Source organism: Phalangium opilio, unplaced genomic scaffold (assembly GCF_054372755.1).
Source record: "Phalangium opilio isolate 3A_F unplaced genomic scaffold, DU_Popi_V2 ptg000013l_1, whole genome shotgun sequence".
NCBI lineage: Eukaryota > Metazoa > Arthropoda > Arachnida > Opiliones > Phalangiidae > Phalangium > Phalangium opilio.
The window spans coordinates 12,159,682-12,179,692 of NW_028324148.1; the positions used below are offsets into that span (position 1 = coordinate 12,159,682).

At 35.3% G+C, this 20,011-nt stretch overlaps 2 protein-coding genes across 3 annotated transcripts; one reads left to right on the top strand and one right to left on the bottom strand.

Annotated features, from left to right (window-relative positions):
* Window positions 1-707: 707 nt before the first annotated feature.
* LOC149709170 (cytochrome P450 4V2-like) lies at window positions 708-5,080 on the top strand. The gene is made up of 11 exons (XM_089864565.1): window positions 708-798; window positions 1,608-1,696; window positions 1,770-1,957; window positions 2,053-2,122; window positions 2,577-2,703; window positions 2,773-2,922; window positions 2,989-3,162; window positions 3,227-3,293; window positions 3,389-3,568; window positions 3,974-4,178; window positions 4,402-5,080. The coding sequence occupies exons 2-10, from the start codon at window positions 1,671-1,673 to the stop codon at window positions 4,141-4,143; spliced, it is 1,152 nt and encodes a 383-aa protein (XP_089720691.1). The 5' UTR covers window positions 708-798; window positions 1,608-1,670; the 3' UTR covers window positions 4,144-4,178; window positions 4,402-5,080.
* On the bottom strand, window positions 4,459-18,601 carry LOC149709171 (ABC transporter G family member 23-like). 2 transcript variants are annotated; one of them, XM_089864563.1, is made up of 11 exons: window positions 18,393-18,601; window positions 9,619-9,781; window positions 9,321-9,475; window positions 8,160-8,361; window positions 7,971-8,102; window positions 7,215-7,565; window positions 6,461-6,635; window positions 6,270-6,385; window positions 5,629-5,965; window positions 5,405-5,491; window positions 4,459-4,832 (listed from the first exon to the last, which is right to left on the bottom strand). In XM_089864563.1, the coding sequence occupies exons 1-11, from the start codon at window positions 18,497-18,499 to the stop codon at window positions 4,618-4,620; spliced, it is 2,040 nt and encodes a 679-aa protein (XP_089720689.1). In that variant the 5' UTR covers window positions 18,500-18,601; the 3' UTR covers window positions 4,459-4,617. The 2 variants fall into 2 exon arrangements, with proteins under 2 accessions (XP_089720689.1, XP_089720690.1); XM_089864564.1 differs by lacking the exon at window positions 18,393-18,601 and adding an exon at window positions 18,027-18,126.
* Between the last annotated feature and the right edge of the window lie 1,410 nt (window positions 18,602-20,011).

Here is a 20,011-nt window from a genome sequence, read left to right on the forward strand (position 1 = left end):
CTGTCTACTAATATTAGAGATGGGCCGATACCGATCCCATATCGGTATCGGTACCGATATTTGGCCTTAACCGATATATCGGTATCGGTTAAAAATGAACCGATATTTCTACCCGATATTTTTTGAAGAAAATAAATACTTATGTTGAGAGTAGATGACGCCATAAGACCTAAACTCTGAGACAGCACAGTTTTTCATCTATTTTTGGATAACGTAACTAGTGTCTAAAATGGGTTTTTCGTATGATAAGCCAGTTTTATAGTTTCAAGTACCGAAATTGGATCGGGAATCATCAATAGAGATGGGCCGATACCGATACCATATCGGTATCGGTTTGATATCGGTTTAATCGAAGGATCGGGTAAAATATCGGTATCGGTACGTATCGGTTTCCCAAGTATCGGATCATATCGGTATCGGTTTAAACTGGTATCGGCCCATCTCTAACTAATATAATATTAACACCATTTAAAATTTTTCACAATACCAAAAAAAACCCGGAAGGCTAATAATTAGAATGAGTTACAATTTACATGTAATTAAAACGAGAAGTTGGAACCACTAATTAAATTCGTGGTTTAGGAAAACTAGAATTGAAGTGACAAATAATTAATTTAAAACGTTGAAAGGAGCGAAATTGTTAAATAGTAGTATAGAATCTCATTTTTATTCATTTCTTTTTCAGATGTGTATCAATGTTTGTTGGGTGCTTGCAAAATATTCGAGGGTGATGGAATATTTTCCATTCGTCGAGGTGTCACAAATATCTTGATCATTTGCTCCCCAGAAAGAGCCGCGGTAAGTAACTTATTTTTTCGAATTTACACTTAATAAATAAGTACAAGCAAGGGTTCTAGTGCTCCTTTAAAATGGAGGGACGTCTTGATATCAGGTTGTTTTTTCCTTATTTAATAGTCGTCATTTTTAAAGATGATGTTAGATTCAATCCAAAAACGCATACTGCCTTTTTATATGGTTTAAAGCAAGTCTAGGCTATGTTTTAGTTAAAACAAGATGGTCTAGCCCATAATTAAGCCACATCGTTTACGTACTCTCGCTATCCCTACTACAATAAATACACTTCTAGTGAAATATCCCCTAATATACCGGTCAGGGGGAATAATTTTTCAATGGCTGCTTTGCAAAGTGAATCACATGTAGCCGTTACTAATTTGATTACTAATACTACTACTGCCAGAAGTAAATTTACTTCTGCTACTGCGGTAAAACTATAAATCCCATCGATACCTTGTAGCTAAGAAGAAACCAAAAGATTTATGGGCAAAATTACCATAGCGCGCTTCTATAGAATCCTCGCCAGCTCATACCGCTTCTATACCCTATTCCCTACTCTCTCTCTCTTGGAGCTCACTAAGCACAGATCGGACAGCTCCTATATCCTTTCGTTCTCTAGCCAGTCTTAGCTCCTCCCTCATGGACGAGTTCTGATTGGCTCCTGCCTTTCGCAAGGTAAAATTTGTGTGTAGAAGATCAGTCAGAATGTTATGGGTGCTACAGGAGCCAACATTTGCTTTAAACTACTCTCGAAAAATTAACAAAAACACTCAAACTTGTTAAGTGCATAAAATATCCTTTGGGTTTTGTAGGAAGTATTGAACGAGAAACATTTGATCGCAAAGTCAAATACATATTATTTTGGACTACTCGCTATGGGTAATGGCCTAGCCATGACTCGGTACGACAATTTTTACAATTTTTATTTGACCAGATGTCCAACGGTAATCATATTTTTCCTTTACTCCTTGCAGAAGTAATGATTATTGGAAATTACATCGCAGAATGGTTTCACCATCCTTTAGTCAAAAGGGTGCCGTCAGTTTTATCTCGTACATGAACCATCACTCTAAGCTCTTGTTGCATAAAATTCAGGAGAAAATTGACAGCGAAGTTGACATCACAAATTTAACGTCATGTTGTACTTTCAATATATTGATTGGTATGTAGGTCAATAGTAGAAGTTCACGTAGCGATCCTCTCAAGGATGTTATAGCTTATTTACTGAAGTCTTCAATTTATCATTCACATTTTTAGACACACTTCTATGCTATTATAAGGACGTAAGTGAAGACCAAAAACAATTTATCAGAAATGGGTTTAAAAAGTAAAAAAATATCGCAACATGTGACCGAGAATTTATTTATTTAAAGAAGCAGGAATGAATGACACATTACATTTATACACTGTGCTTCTGATAAGTCTCCCATAAATTGAAGAGTGTGTACTTAGGGTCAAAATAGTGTCAAAAAACATAGGTTCTACAACTTATCAGAAATACCCAGAATATGTCCGTGCTAATGGACAATGAACAGAAACCTGTCAAAGCCTAACAAATATTTTTAAATATTATTGGCTCTATCCTTTGGTGACGTTGCTAGCTCGGTCTACCGAAACGATAGCTATACCTGAGTTACCTCAGTTACCATGGACAATGCATACGGTCTCTTACTCCTTACACTTAGCTGTTATTCATTCTTTTTTTAATAAATAATTTCCTTTTGTCATAATTAAAGTCAGAATTTGAATTATTAAGAATTATCCGCATTACGTACAAATAGAGTCAGTGAAACTTGGATGATAGCTTCATTGAATCCGGTGGTTTATAATAAGTATTGGCTGAAATTTGCTCCAAATGGAATCAAAATTATGGACAAAATTACAAAAATTACTAATACGTTTCGCGAAGTATGTTTCATCAAATTTGGTTAAAATTTTGAATATCAGATTTTAATTTGTACTGAATTGAATTTACAGACAATCAGAGAAATGAAGAAACGAAGCGAGGACGAATCAGACGAGCCCAATGTTACCTTCATTAACCAAGTATTTGAGAAACTGAAATCGAGCGATAAAAATTTCTCTTTCGAAGATATTGTCACTGAAACGATAACATTATCAACCGGGGTAAGAATGCCTTCTTTTTCGAGTTACTTGAATCAACGAAGAGAAATTGTTTATGGAATATTTCAGGCCTATGAAACAATAGTTTTTGGCACTAACTGGACACTTCAATTGCTTGGTGAACATAAAGATGTTCAGAAAAAAATTCAAAAAGAACTGGATGATGTTCTTGGTGAAGATTATAAAGGGGACATTACTGTGGAACATTTAAACAAAATGAGTTACTTGAATATGGTTTGCCAAGTAAGTCTAAGTGTGTCTAACGCAACTGAAGGTTAAGGTTTACTTGAAATACTTTTATAATTAGGAATCACTGAGGTTGTACCCTCCAACCCCGGTTATTGGTAGACTTCTCGAACGTGATACTATGATCGGTTTGTATTTTTAACTTATGGTTGTAGCAATTCAGGGTTAGATCATCCAATGTTTTAATGCTTAATGTCATGTGAAATGTTTTCACGAGTTACAGCTGGACGCAATATTCCTAAGGGAACGGACATACTAGTATTTATAAGCGCTGTTCACCGTAATTCGGCTCACTGGAAAAATCCAGACGCCTTTATCCCAGAGAGGTTTGCAACAATTGAATCTGAGAACAGGCATCCGTTTTCATACATCCCTTTCTCTGCTGGACCAAGAAATTGCTTGGGTTTGTTAAACTGATTTCTATTCATCTCAAGTTTATGTAAAACCCAAAACGTGACATTTCAATCGTGATCCCATGGAGAGTAATTCAGACAAAATCCTAACTTGAACGACTAGAAAGGTGATCGGGAGTTGCTAGTTAGTTCAAAGACTTCAGATTCCTCGACCACCTTCTAGTCATTTCGAACACTCGCTTTGCTCAGTATTAGAGTTCAATAGAAAATTTTGGGGTTTTTAAGAGGGATGGATACGAGGTATAACTGTGCCTTCCATTTCGTTTTATCCCTGTAATGTCATATGAGCTGCAATGTATCACCCCTAATGTACCTCAAAAACGGTCTATACGTCTGGTTGACTCACTCTTTTTGTTCTAATGAAACGTATCATTGATATATAACAAATTTTTCAGGTGGTGCATTTGCTTTGTACGAAATCAAGATTATAATTGCCTCCATTATAAGGAAATACGATTTCACGGCGGTACGCTCGTTGGATCAATACCACGTAAAATGGCGTTTAGTTGGAGGGCCGAGTAAAAACATACTACTCAAATTTAAACCTCGTGAATTCGCATCTTAATTTGATCTGCGAATGGTGGACATACATTCATAAAGGTGCTGTATTGTTGTTTTATGTATGTCTTCTGTAAGTTTAGAAAACTTCATTGAAAGTAATTTTATTTCACTTCAAAGTTCGCGTTTCAGAATTCATGGCAAATTTCGCTCAAAATTCTTGTTAACAAACCTTTCAATACGCCTCTCATAAAACATTTATTATATTTAACCAGTAAAAGCGAAACCATGACTAAAACCACATTTTCTCTGCCTTATGTTTCAGGTTTTCCGGCCTATCCGCCGAAGGAACTTATTTGTCCTTATACAAATTTCAACAAAATACAGAAATAGGAATTATTTTTATTTTTATTACAAAGTTTTATTACGATTTATCAACTTAAAAAATAGCACACTTTCATTCCACCAAAAAGGGAATATATTTTAAATAAATGGTTTTGTTTGAGTATGAAGCGAATATTAGGATTAGTTTCGATTAGTTTTAATTGTTCATGTATTTCAACCCAATAACTGTTAAAACCATATAAATTGCAAGCCATACGAACGACGATACAAATCCCAAAATCACGGTCAAATACTGCAATCCCCATCCTTTAAACATGATCGCTTTGAAGGCTTCGTTTGGCAACATGATTGGAAAGTAGTAACTCGCTTGACGCAATGCGTAAGGCATGCCTTCAATTGGCCAAAGAACACCTAGAATGAAATTTAATTTTATGTTAAAAAAGGTTCAAATAATTCAGGTTTCGCTTTGTACTGTACAACAACTTCGATATTTTCTATAATTTTTTAAAATATTCAGAAACCAATAATTATAATATAGTAGTCTAATGACTGGTCTTTGTTAATACACATGTTAAAGTTAAACCTTCGTCCATCTTTGTTTCTATACATTATTATAACACACGCCAAACTTTAATAAATATTTCATTTATATTTGTAAATGTTACTTCGAACTACACTAAATCTTCGCAACTATCATCTAAGTTATCAAGCATTAACAGATAAACTAAACTAAGTGTTTCTCAAATCTCGTCAACAACCACTTCGCATTACGCGATGTTGTGTAAGCCTTAATGGTACAGTGGGAAGGTAAGTTGAACCAGGAATCTATAAGTTAGCTTATTAATTCCTGGATGAACGAACATAATAATTTTAAGATAACTTGAATGAGAATGTAAACGTAAAGATAACTTCAATGAATATAATGTCAAGTTAACTTGAAAAAAATAAAATCTCACGATGCGTTAGTAATAAATCATATTTACCACATGTGAAAAGGTTAGCAAACATGAATCCCACACATCCAATTATAGCGAAGGCTCCATTATCCACATATGATGATATCATAAAACCTATTTGGAAGAAAGTACATTGTTTAGTTAGTTTTAAACAACGGGCACCTCAAATGTAGTTTCAGGGAAATGTTAAAATTTACTTTTCAAAAATGGTTTGTTTCAAGTAATTTTTTATACATTTCTGGTGTACTTACCTAAAGACATGCCAACTAATCCTTGAATGGACGTAATAACTCCAAGTAAGGCGATGGAACCTTCGAGGTGTAATTGGAAGACGTGGAAAACGAAAATCAGTAAAAGTATCGTTTGTATGATATTTATGGCAAATTCCACAGCCAGATGCGATATTAAAATATCGATTCTCGTGACACCACTCATCCATAATTTTTCTTCCAATCCATTTTCTCGTTCTTTGATTAAAATGATGATAGATGCGCCAGTTGCCATGAAGTGAGATATGATTAGGATAATTCCTGGGACCATAAATTCCCCTGAACTGCCATAAAGACTTCCGTAAATTGGCTGTGCCATCTGTAATAACGAACAAAAAATGTATAGTAGGCTAAAAGAAATCTTGCTGACGTTAAGCAGAGTGATGGAAGTCTTCCTTTTAGAATTAACTAGTTGTGCTAAACGCAAGGGGCCGGCCACTCAATGTAATCTGTGTACATGGCTGTGCCTTTGACTGAACTAAATTGATAACAAGTAATCTTTAATAGCCCTGCCCTTGACAGAGATAAAAAGATTTCACGTAATCCGTGATGGGTGTACAGGGAGTCTGACAGTTATTAACCCCATTGACTAAATGTTTGGTGAGAAACATAAGTCCTCTTACCTCTACAGGAATGCTTGCCTGTCTTGGTGTTTTATTAATCGAAATTAAGTAGTCTTCAAAAAAGTTTACGTAGGACTTTAGAAAAGACCTGTAGAGTATGTAGAATATCTGTTGATCTAAGAGAGATTTTGTAAATTAGTATACAACATAACCTCTATCTAAAAGGATAAGAAATAAGAAGTTAGACTTACTAGAATAATCAAAATGTGTCGAAACGGAGCTACAGAGAAGAGTTTCGTTGTCAGCATCCAGTCCGTCCTCCAATCTTCTCTTGAAACAATTGGTGAAGTTCTTCCCGACGTGAAGTACGACTGGATTCGTTCCAGAAACGACTGACTGTATACCACTTTCAAAATCGTAAGGTTTCTGTGAAATGTAAGAAACCACATAAGTACTAGTATTAGTACCATTCACTATCAACTATAATAGACCATTTCGATGTAAAAAAAGGGGTTAGGCAATCGGGACATGAAAGAGGTTGATCCCTTGCCGTCTCTACACACTAGTCCCATGATCCTAAAACCCTATGGCGCAGGCGCGAAAAGCGCTATGGAAGGGGAAGTTTTATCGAGGGGGTAGACACTTGAGAACACAGGTGTACAATATTTCTTGAACTTAATGTACTGTCAAAGCTGAACTGTGAGTTCCGAAGGCTTTGAACTCAATGCACTGTCAAAGGTGAACTCTTTTGAACTCAGGTGTGCACAGAGATCCAAAGCGTCTACCCCCTCGAGTTTTACCCTCGTGTATTTCCCTCTTAGTTACATCGAAGTGGTCAATCCAATAATATTGAAGAGTTGCGTGCTTAATTGTTAATGTCATGAACGTAGCAGAATGATTTTCAAAGATACCATTATGAATTAAATTTTTCTTTATAAAGCGTTTTGACTGTTTACTATCAATCTTTGATGTTTTAAACCGATAAAAATTCAAGATTTTACTTACAATTTCAACGATGCTTCGGTCAATCTTATTAATGAATTTCTCTCCCAAGCCACCTGTACCTTCATCATTCACAACAGCTACTGGAACATCAAACAGTTCACTTCCAATGCAAAGACAATACAAGACGATTGTAACCAAAGGAACAAAGACTTGGAAAATCATGGATGGAATTTGTCTTCGTCTCAAGGTGATGTTTCGTTTAAGCAAAACCTTCGCTCTGAATAAAGCATGTGGCACTTTTGGCATGGACTGTATCAGAATACTAGCTCGGTAAGCCGATTGTTCCGTGTACTCGTTCTTTTGATTTGTTAGGACAGCCAAAGCCGCTGCCGTCTTCTTATTCTCTTCAGACTAAAATTACAAATATGAAAAATTTTAAAGGTTAGTTAACTTGTTCATTGTCTTTCAAACATAAATTCGAAGAATAAGATACAACAAAATCGTTCGACAAAGATACAGAAACGGTTAATAAGAAAAAAATTAAAGCTATAGTTTCATGTTTTCACGACCTTGATGATTTGAAGGACTAGTACCAAGCAGAGTGCAGACATGATTTTAAATTAAATATGTTCATAAATATTATAATATGTTTGATATAAATAATATGTTTTACAAAATGCATTTTTCGAACGATTTTCTTGTAGCTCTGCTATGCTGAGGTCGCTTAAACATGCTACTATAAAAGTTTTTAATTGCTCTCTAATTTTTTTTATCATTTATTGATTTGATGAGTTTGAAATTCTTCACATTGCTTACCGCATCGTTTTCGCTTGAATCGAAATAGCATATTTTTGAAAAGCAGGATTCGAGATTATTATCGTTGAAGGTTCGCATAATCTGTGCTGGATCGGCTTCGACTAATACTCTTCCTTGTCTCATAGCTCCAATCTAAACAAAATGGTTCATTAACATATATAACAATAATCACTGCAGCACTCATCGTACAATGTTCGCTTCTCTAGCTTCTTCGATGTAATGCGTCGTAATCATGATTGTCGTGTTTCTCGTAGCTGTCAGACTGAGAAGATGCGACCAAATTTGTTTTCGGAGTAGTGGATCAACACCGACTGTTGGTTCATCAAGGATTAATAGTGGCGGGTCGTGAATTAGTGCCGTTGCAAGAGACACTCGTCTTTGTTGCCCTCCGCTATAGTTAAATGAAATAAAATTAAGTTGTCAGGTTACTGGGAAACCAGTGGAACATCTTAATTGCTCTGAGGACAAATTACAAGCTAAGTATCGTCAGAAGGAGATAGTGTCTCCTCGTAATACTTTAGTTATGTAAAATTATTCTTCCCATGCTCTCATGTTCATCGCACCGTGAGGTGAATTCTATAACTGTGTGATACTAAATCAACAGCAATGAACCCACAAACCTCGTCTTCAAGCTAACCTTGCGAAATAGTTTTAAAGGGAGGGTGAAGTGGAAAATCAAATGATTTTTTATCAATTCTTCGACTAATTATAAGACCAGTCTGCATAGTCAAACATTCCGGAAATACTTCCGAATGATTTTAAAATTCAAATTAGGTTCACATTTTAAGGATAATTTTAAAGAAGGTCCTCCGGCCAATCACGTAACGCCCTGCCTTTTCATTAACAAAATTCTCGTGGCACGTTCCGTGTTGAATGAAATTTATCACGAGATTTGATAAAATTAGGCGCGCGACGTGACAATCGTGGCGCGAGACATGGAGCGTGCCACGAGAATTTTGTTAACAAAAAGGCAGGGCGTTACGCGATTGGTCAGCAGTCCTTGTTTAAAATTATCCTTTAAATCTGAACCTAATTTGAATTTTAAAATCATTCGGTGATATTTCCTGAATGTTTCACTGTGCAGACTGGTCTTAAAATTGGTAGAAGGATTGATAAAAATCACTTGATTTTCTTCTTCACCCTCCCTTTAAGGGCTAATAGAGTAATGATGAGGGAACTATTTATCGCGTATATGATTCGGTTTAGTAACCTTGCCCCAAATGTTCTGATGTTGAGCAGAATCATGTTACAATTACCCCACTTTGTGGTGTACACTTCTCTCGAAGAGAAGTATTATAAACTCTGGTGTCATCTACGCAATAGGATTTAGACCATGGGAGGCGCACTTACCTTAAGTTTCCAACTAGCTTGTTTCTGAGTCCCAATTCTAAGACTCCAGCAATCTTGATCATTCTTTCTTTTATGACAGACGGCTTTACGAGATTTAACTGCCCAAATAGCCATATTGTTTCTTCTGTTGTTAAGGACTCGTACAAAGCTAATTCCTATAATTTCAAAATTTAATTTATTTTAGGAAAAATTGAGGAGTTTGTTTCATTCCTGATTCATTAAGGTATCAGGTCAGAGGCATGACAGATTATTACGCCTGCAGAATAGGATCGCTTCGTATAATGCGTAATTGACTTACTTGTGGCATGTACCCGATTCCGGGTCCAGGTACTTGAGAGAAAGGAGATCCGGGTCTTGATCCCAATACAACCAGTTCGTTGTTACCCTTTAATCTCTTCTTGCCCGTTATTATTTTCAGTAGAGTTGTTTTGCCGCATCCACTTGGTCCGAGCAATGCGTATCTATAAGATGGTAAACGAAAATTTAATTTTCATAGACCCACCCATTTCCTCCTAAAATTCTTCGAGACATATAGACAGACACACTAAGCTGCAGAGTAAAATTTAAATTTTTCATTTATATGCAAATGTAGATAAGAAAGGGAAGCCACAACAACAGAATATAGTATTATAAATAAAAACAGGAAATTCGGATATTCTTTATAAAGGATCTTGTTAAGTCCTTTTCATACCATACAACTTTTGACTCAACCAGATGAGTCAAATATATTTATGACTTCTTTTCGTGATTAAGCTCACATCATGATAAACCTTTCAACTACACCACATGTGGCCACATGTTACATTGGTTACAAGTTGTACTAGTCACGTTATTTATTTAATATAGCCATTAATTTCGTCAGTGTTTTATTTGGGAATTTATTGCATAAAATTCAATAACGCCCTTACAATGACCTTCAATATTATCAAAATCTAAGTAAATAACCCGTTTTAAAAGATTATGCGCATGGCAAAAGCACTTCTTCTCTCAATCATTACAAACTTGCAACTTCTTCAGTCATCAAATTATATTTCTCAACCTTCAAAGAACTTGGCACCTGAAGAAGGTTATTTTTAATTTATAATTAATGGGCGCATATAGTAAAGGATTATCGACAGAAAATGTTTCGAGACGTGTTTAGATGCGCCGGTCTCTAGACCATGTGGCAAAGTGGACTAAAATTATTTCTAATCCTGCTTTGAACACAATGTTGAACTAATTGCAAATTATTATTTAATCTTGCTAACATTGCAAACAGAATTGATTTTCAAAAGGCATACATTTCCTAAATGTATATAAAAGATTTAATTCGATGACAGAATTACTATTTGAGTACATTTAAATATATAAAAATTAACAGTTTTGTCATCAAAACACTAATTTTCAATCAATGTGTGCAGATAAGTGTTGCCAGGTATTTGTGAGTGCAATTCAATCGCTAGCTACAAGTTCTAAGCGCCAATACCAATGACGAAAATAAGCAAATTGCTTTAATAGACATTTGTCCTGTAGCCTGAAACTTTTTCGGAAAAGAAATAACGGAAATATGACATAAATTAAATGCAACACTCTTTAAATTTTTGTGCGCATTTTGTCGCGCGTAGGCATATGAGAGCCTTTAAGTGCGCAATTGGAAACAGCTTAAGCCGAATTATCAAAATATTCCGAATTAACGTGAACTTTAAACGTATGTTTCACTATTAAGTGTAATTTTCGCATATGATGACAAATTTATTATCTTCGGTATCATAAAATCAACCATTTTAGTTTCGGTTTAACTCGGTTGTTTCCCGTCGCTAATCCTTGAATTCCTTTCCTATGTTGCTAAGTTATTAGTACCGGATCTAACGCAGTCGCAATCGATGAGTGTTTTTCAAGGTCACTAGTTTTCACTTTCGTATAAAATCCGAATGAAAGTTTAAACCAGTTTCTTCGGCATTGACACATTAATTTTCCTTTCTACCTCATAACCGAGCAGCAGACAAAACGTGCGTTGAAAACTAAATGACGGAAGCTATCACGTATTAATGTACAATGAAACCAGACACGTTTTCAAAGTTAAACGCCCGCATTTCGCGGAAGATCGTGCGAGTCAAGATCAAGTTACCTAATATGTTCGAAGCCAGTTCCGAGACTCTATTTTTTTGACCCAAAAATTAAATATATTTCTATGCAGCAATGGAGTAGGCTGTATTAAAAGTAACATATATACGATAAGCATGGTACTTTCCATTGCTGCAGGGCTTAATTTCCCATTGGATTTAGCGTAACAAGTTCCAAGTAACTTAAAAACCATTTTATACCTGTGCCTAGCCAGGGATTGCTTTTACCATACGTTACATAAGTTTGTCACTGGTTACTGAGAGCTGGTCATGAAATGACGTAGGTGAAACGTCATAGATTCTCTTAAAGCGAGACACCAAATAGGAAGATGGATTGCAAAACTGCGTGTAGTCAATTCTCGCTTGTCGTTCTCCAACTAGCTCTCAGTAAGCCTCTGGCATTACGAAGTATAGGAAGTGTCATACTTATGGAAGATATAAACTTATGCATTTACATATGTTTTGACAAATAAGTTGCTTGGCTGCAGGGTCATCTGAAGATCATTAAAGGCCCCCCCAAGCAGCGTAGAGCACTGGGCCCCTTATTCAAATAATTACATGTAAATCATTGGCCCCCAAGCAGCGTAGAGCACTGGGCCCCTTATTCAAATAATTACATGTAAATCATTAAAGGCCCCCAAGCAGCGTAGAGCACTGGGCCCCTTATTCAAATAATTACATGTAAATCATTAAAGGTCCCCAAGCAGCGTAGAGCACTGGGCCCCTTATTCAAATAAATACATGTAAATCATTGGCCCCAACATAGGGCCCCTTGAAAAGTCCCCTTCTGGCCGAAAGGTTAAGACGGTGCTTGGTACAAACATACTTCCTCCAACGTATCACCGTGAATACCGTACTTATTGTAGTTCCGTTACTTATATGGTGATATGAAATTTAGTAAAACGACCACGTAGGTCCATGACCGGATAATATTATTTCACATTCTATACCAAGCTAAGGACAGGGTGAATCTAAAAGTGCATTTTTTATTTGAATTACAAATATTATTAAACTGACCCTGACACAATTTTCGATTGAAAGTAGATTAGATTGGAATCGATATTACGAAGGAAATATTCGGTATTAAGGATATTTACAATGTCTTTTGAAATTAAAAAATAATCCAAAAATTTATATTTTAGAATTGAAACTAATTAAAATGAAAAATAACAACTGCGGTTATAAAATAATAATGATAGAATTGCAAGTTAGTATTGAATTAGTCGTTAGTTAGTACGATGACATATTTTCTTTTTAAACTTTAATTTCTGAGAAAGTCACAGTGTAATTCCCAAGCTTTACTAATTATGCTTGATTTTAATATTATGGTATCTTACATCAATTACATGCTTAATCATCATTGATATAATGCCTGATAGAGGTACACACAATATTTAAACGGTTAGCGAATTTCACCAACTGTCAGAAACATTAAGGAAAGCTTTAAGAAGTGGTTTTGGTTGAGTTCCGAAAGGTTGGGTCCAAGAACCCTTAGCATGTTAATAGTGTCCTACTCTAGACCGTAACACTTTAACTCCTACATAAATTAAATTTAAAAGTTGTTAAAAATAAGTTCCTAGTGCCTGCGTAAATACGAAACTATTCATAGTTTTCATTCCCTTAAAGGCCGACTTCCATCGAAAAGGGTTCTAGCGAACTGAAAACCGAGCATCGAGACTAACAATGGAGCGACCGTGCCGATTTTCGAATCCGCGCTGGGGTAAATGATGGAAGAGTTCTCGCTAACTGAAAGTCGTGCAATGTGGTTCTAGAGAACTAAAGCTACACAATAGAGAATTTCCTTTAGGGGAAAGCAAAAATTCGAGAGGAAATAAATTTTAAAGGATTTCATTTGTTCATTTTCAGTTAGCTAGAACCCTTCCAACTTTTGCCCCAGTGGGGATTCGAAAATCGGCACGGTCGCTCCATTGTTAGTCTCGATGCTCGGTTTTCAGTTAGCTAGAACCCTTTTCGCTGGAAGTCGGCCTTTAACAGGGTTCATACAACTTTTGGAAAAAAATTTCCCTGAGATTTCCAGGTTTTTCCCGTACATGGAGTATCGTATGGAGCAGAAATTAACGAAGGAGGAGGGGTAAATAGGACTATTAAATAATCAAAGGACATACCCGTATCTCTAATATAACCAGAGTTATGATTCTCCAAAGTATTGTGTAATGTTAATCCTATGGAGGGTATGTTGATGAATATTTTCCTTAATTACTAGGCTCCTGTTTGACGCAAAGTTCCCTGATTTCCCTGAATTTTACTAAAAAATTATAAATTTCCCTGATTTTTCCCTGAGTTTTTTTGTCAACTATTTATTTCCCTGATTTTTCCAGGTTTTCCAGGTTTGTATGAACCCTGCTTAATAATTACTAATTTTATACATTGTTTTCACGCTAGGAGGATTGATACCATTTACACCAGGAGGCCAGGCTACTTGGTACAGCGTGGCCTCCTGGTGTATAATCGTATGTATTCTCCTAGTCAGATAACTAGATGTATCCCAAATGCTTATCTCTAAAAGAAAATCGGTTTTCGTTTGTCATTTATTTACTTTTAATATACGATAGGGTTTTTTAGTTGTTCGTGAGCAAATAGAACATGAGTGTAAGGATAAACACATTTCTCGTGTCTGATAACCAATATTAGTTTATTTCTGGTTAATACAAACAAACGATATATATGAAACAATTATTTTTTTGGTGTAGCAGAGCCAGACGCGAATCTAATTTTTGGTTATTGACAGAAGGGTTTGTTAATAGTGTCAATAAGATCATTTTTCGAAATGTTAATTATCAGTAGAATTTCATATTTAACGCTTGTTTAAATACACAGATATAACAATAGGGATAAACCTCTTACATTTTTATATTTGCGCTTTTGTTAAGTTTCAAGTTCGATGGGTTTCTTTCTCAATGAAAATATTTGAAAAAAGTAATTCATGGGTTTAAATATTAACACGGAATTTCCGGTATTTGGGTCCAAAGACGATACGTAAGGCTTCAAAGTTACCAGTCCACCAAAGTCCTCTCTTTGATGCCATACGTCTTTGATATCCACGTACCGAATTTTTTGTCTTAAGCAAGCATGGTGCTCAAAGACCAGACTATTTGGCACCCCGACTTTTGAAAAGGGTTTATTGCAATGACAGGGTTCATACAACTTTTAGAAAACCGATTTCCCTTACACTACCAGGATTTTTCTAATGAAATTCCCTGCTATTTCTAAGTGCAACTAAGTAATTGCTGGTGTGGTTTTTTTTTTTCGGAGTAATAAGTACGGGAGTGGTTTTTTTTAGTTGGAGAAATCCCTGCTTAAGCCTCCGGATTTCACGAATTTTCCCTAAATTTTTAGTTAACATTTTATTTCCTTGAGTTTTCATGATCATTTTATTTCCCTGACTTTTAATGATCATTTTATTTCCCTGACTTTTAATGAACATTTTATTTCCCTGACTTTTAATGAACATTTTATTTCCTGACATTTTCAGGTTTTCCAGGTTTGTATGAACCCTGAATGAACTAATACTTTATATAATTAAAACTGCCCAAAAAACTGGTTCAATTAAAGAACCAACAACATGTTGACTTACTAATAAACCAACTTTTAAAATTTTGGCAAATAATTTTGTGTTTTCCTTATCGGTTTAAGAATCATTGGAAATAATTACACTATCATTTTCCTGTATTGATAAATTAATTACTGTTCGTGTTAATTTGTTTACAGACAAACAGACAAGTGTTTTTTGTCCATTCGTTATAGTTCTTAAGAATTGACGTAGGAAATGAAACTATTAAATTTTTACCATTGGCTAATTACTTTAATTGCTTTGTTTGTTGTGAAATCAAATCAAATTAAAATAATTGAATTGATAATTAGCTTATAAGACTGGCGTTTTGGGTGACATTGGGTATATGCGTGTGTTGGTGGCGAAATTTCAATTTAATCAAAATAGCTGAGAGGTTTAACCTCATGGTATTATTGTTCAGATTTAATCTTGAACACAATGTTAAATTTTCTTTTTGTGGATTCACTTTAAAGGGTGTTTCCGATAAGCTTATCATAAAGAGTGTATTTTGGGTCAAACTGAGTTGAAAGTGTTAAAAGAACATGAGGTCGAGAACGTTTAGTTATGGAGATATGGGCTCCCAAACATTGGCCCCTGAACACTTCTACACATTTAATAGATAAAAAGGTTCAATCACGTTCTTAAGATTGAAGACTATTGAAAGCAGATGTCTTACTACACATGTGGTGACTCTTTCCGTTGTTTTTGGGGCCAATGTTTGGAAGTCAATATCTCCGTTAACTAAATGTTGTAGACCTTATGTTTTTGACACATTCAATTAAAAGTTTACCAAAAGAACACAACCCTTAATTTATGGCAGAATTGACAGTAAACACCCTGTATAGAGAAACGACAACGCCCCCTATGGTGCAAATATATATATGGTAATGAATAAAATTTTTCTTAAAAAAACCGACCAAAATTTCGAAGTTTAAGCAACGTGCATACCAAATAGATTTAAATATTTTAAACTAAACCCAACCTTGAAATTCATAATTCATTTCTTATGCTAGCAACAGGTTAATTTATTTCTAAGAAATGTTTGATATCGTGCGATAGATATGTCTAATCAATTAAAATATATGTAGATTGCAAACAAACTAAAGAACAAAATTCCCCTAGAAACCAGAGTTTTTAGAAGAATGGTTTTGTCTCGTAATGTTGAACGCAGCTGGACTCGCTGTGAAATTATGATTATTTGGAACCAATGTTTTCATAAAATTTTCCTGTTTATAGACCATTCAATTATAATGCCATACGAGGTGCAAACAATTACACCGCAGGGGCGGGGCCACCATCCAAGGCTGTTTCCCTCGCGTCAAGAAGTGCCTCAACAGGCAGTGATAGTTGGCCCTAAGACCATTAAACACTGTATTCAATGGTCTTAGTGTAGTAAACACGTGGTCCGTTTTATTTGACTCTTGGAGCTAGGGAAATAGCCTCCGATGGCAGCCCCCCTGTGCGTTGGTTTCTCTTCAAGTATGTAAGGGAATGACCTACTAAAGGTCAAGAATGGGACGACTTTACAGATTTTCGAGTCCCCGCTGGTGTCTTAATTTTTTAAGGCCGAAATTTTTCCATCCATTCAACATAATTCTACAATAGGGACAATGCAACGTCACCGTAGCTCCCAATATTGAGGGGCTCAGCTTTCATTCTGTAAAAAAAAGTACCATGATGGCGTTGGGGGTGGGGATAAGCCCAGTTTCAAAGTTCCTATTGTTATCTCGCATTGCACGGCTGTTAGTAAGCTAGAAACCCTGAATATATTGACCAACAGGAGTTCTTGAAAAGGGGTTCGGTCGCTCAATTGTTTATTTGGATGCTTGAACTCTATTCTTTAGAACTATGCCTTTGAATAAACAGGAAAATATCTTGAAAACATTGGTTCCAAATAATCATAATTTTACGGTTACTCAGTCCCAAACTTCAACCGAGATCAAAAATTCTCCTAAAACTCAGTTTTCTTGGGGAATTTTATAATTAATTAATTAATTAAAATTGGGGAATTTTGATGCATAATATATTTATTGATAGGATAAATTTGATTCATGAAATTATAGTATAATAAAGAGTACGTTTTTAAGATTTTATATCAATTATAGGACCTCTGAGCTCTAGGATAAAACTAAATCTGCGTAATCGGTGCATCAATGCCTGTGTCAGAATTTGCAGTACTATATGATTACAAGTAACACGCTGTTACACGCAATCCCATTAAGTCTATACCCTTGAGAGAGCTAGGAAAAATCAGTGTCAGGAATCTCAAACATGATTATCTCCTTGATAAAACTCTTGAGATAGTAACAGATAAACTATATTTAACTTAGCTATCTGATAACACTATAAATTCCTTAACCAATAAATTTTCAACTCTCGTGCAATTAAAAAAATTAAAATACAGTGTTCACCATAAAGGGTGGTAGGGCCTAAGTTCAGTGGGTTTTACGGGAAATTTGGAGTCGAAAATGATCTATGACATTTTGCCACGAGGAATACCGTTTAAACTATAACTAAAATTTAAAGAAACACTAAAAATAACTTGTTTTGAAAACGTTGACCCGTTGCGGTTGACCCTTAGGGAAAAAGGTCATAGAACATTTTCGACTCAAAATCGCCCATATAACCCACTGTACTTCAGTCCTACCACCCTGTGCACTTAAGGGGTTAATGAACCCCCTCCCCCCGTTCCTTAACTGCGCTTCTTCAGGGTTGCCAGTATTTTGTAAGAGCATTTCAGGTAGGTTTGGGGTTTATATGATCACTGAATCGAAGGGATTTTACAAGCTTTCCAGTCTGTTGTAGATAGCGGTTGAATTGCACTCACAAATGACTGGAAATACTTTCCCGCACATTATCATATTAATATTATAATAATTAATTTAACTACACTCCATCGCAAGAAACTCTGAAGTCAACACCATCCAATACTTTGATAGCATTATTCAATTATCCAAGAGTCGACAGTTTTTAAACACACTGATAATTTAAATCCCATAAATCCATTAAATAATAAAAACTAGTTAAACTTACATTCCACCGCAAGGCAGTGTCGATCATTTTAAAGCACATGGATAATTGCCACCCCCACAATACATTAAATAATAAAATCTAACTGAACTCCAATTCCACCGCGAGGCACTCACGATAATTTTAAAACCCTTTAATAATTCAAACCCCACAATACATTAAATAATAAATACTAACTGAGCTCCAATTCCACCGCAAGGCACTGTCGATCATTAATAACCACACGGATAATTGAAACCCCCACAATACATTAAATAATGAATCTAACTGAACCTAAATTCCACAGCAAGGCACTGACGATCATTGTTAAACACTTTGATAATTTAAACGCCCAAAATACATTAAACAATAAAAATTAATTGAACTTACATTCCACCGCAAGGCACTGTAACATCAACTCCATCCAAAACTTTCTTGGCATTAGCTCCTTTCTCGTAGGAATAAGTCACATTTCGTAGTTTCACCGCGATATCCATTTTGATTCTGAATTCCGATTTATAAATCACAATGCAACGGAAACATCCGTTCCGTTGTGGTTCACTTCTCTTTACAAACCGCGTGAGGGTTTCACCCAGCAACCATGAAATTTTGAAGATTTCCAGCGGTGTCTTCCCCCACACTTACTTTCCCTCAAATTTCCCTTCCGAGAGTAATTCTAAGGCCAACTGGTTTTTCTTTTTTTTTTTTTTTTACTTTTTTTAAGTTTCTATAAGTTTCGAAAGTAAAAGCCGAGAGAGCCTTCAAGTGTTTTCTAATAAAAATCCCCACTTTGTATAAAATACTGATATTTCGTTTCAATTTTAATATGCATACATTGATTTCATAGCGACGTTTCGATTGTAGTTTCGCGTCTCGAAATGAAACGTGTGACGGTCGGTAGCAGACAGCGCAATAGGGTCAAATTTCAAGTATTCATTTATTTCACTTGAAAGTATGTACACGGTAGAAAATTGCACTTTAATACAATATCTTTGAAAGGTCAACTGACTTATCTTTACCGTTTGCTTTATATTCACTTTAAACCTGGCATTTTTGTGCAATATTTTTAAACATACATTGTTATCCCTACAGTTTGTTTAATATTTATTTAGGCAAAATCTCCCGTTTTTCGAAACATTTATAAACACATACTTTTTATCCCTACAGTTTTCTTTATATTCCCTTTATATCTGCAGTTTTCTGCAATATTTTTAAGAAGCACACTTATCTCTAGCGTTTGTTTCATACTCCCTTTAAATCAATGTACCATTTCGGAAATTACATACAAAGTCAATGTGGTTCATTCAAATCTGGAAAACCTGGAAATGTCAGGGAAATAAGTTGTTGACCAAAAATCCACGGAAATTTCCAATTTTTAGATAAACTAAGGTCAGGGATAGATTTAATTATAGAAGTAAGAATGGAGAACGGTTAGTAAGAGCCCCTCCCTCCAACACGTAACGAAAAGTTTAAATTATCTTATTGGCTCACTTAAACTTCGTTTTGATGGCGTTGCTGACGGGGACGGCGAAAGTTACGTAATTCCTTTTTATCTCTATCGCTATGACCCGCCTCTTCTTTCGTACCCATGCTTCTCGTGGAGGGTGGTCCACGGCTTTGATGCACGCCCGCATTACACAGTTCTCCATTCCTACTTCTAAAATTAAATCTATCCCTGCTAAGGGATATCAGGAAACTTCGTGAGGCTTGAGAAAGTTTGCTTAACAATAAAAGGTTTGTTGTAATGATTCATTAAAAACACATAAACAATAAAAAAATGATCTCAACTTCCATTAGTTGAAAACTATTTAATAATTAAATTAATTAATCAAATTTATTTTTCCTCTCATGGAGAATTTAATTAATTAAAAATTTAAAAGCGTTAAAGGCAAAGCTTAGATTATTATTATTATTATATATTTCATAATTATTTTGAATAAGGGCCAAAATTTGGTTGAAAAATTTACCCCGATGATAATTGCTATATTAATGCAAATTAATAAGGAAGT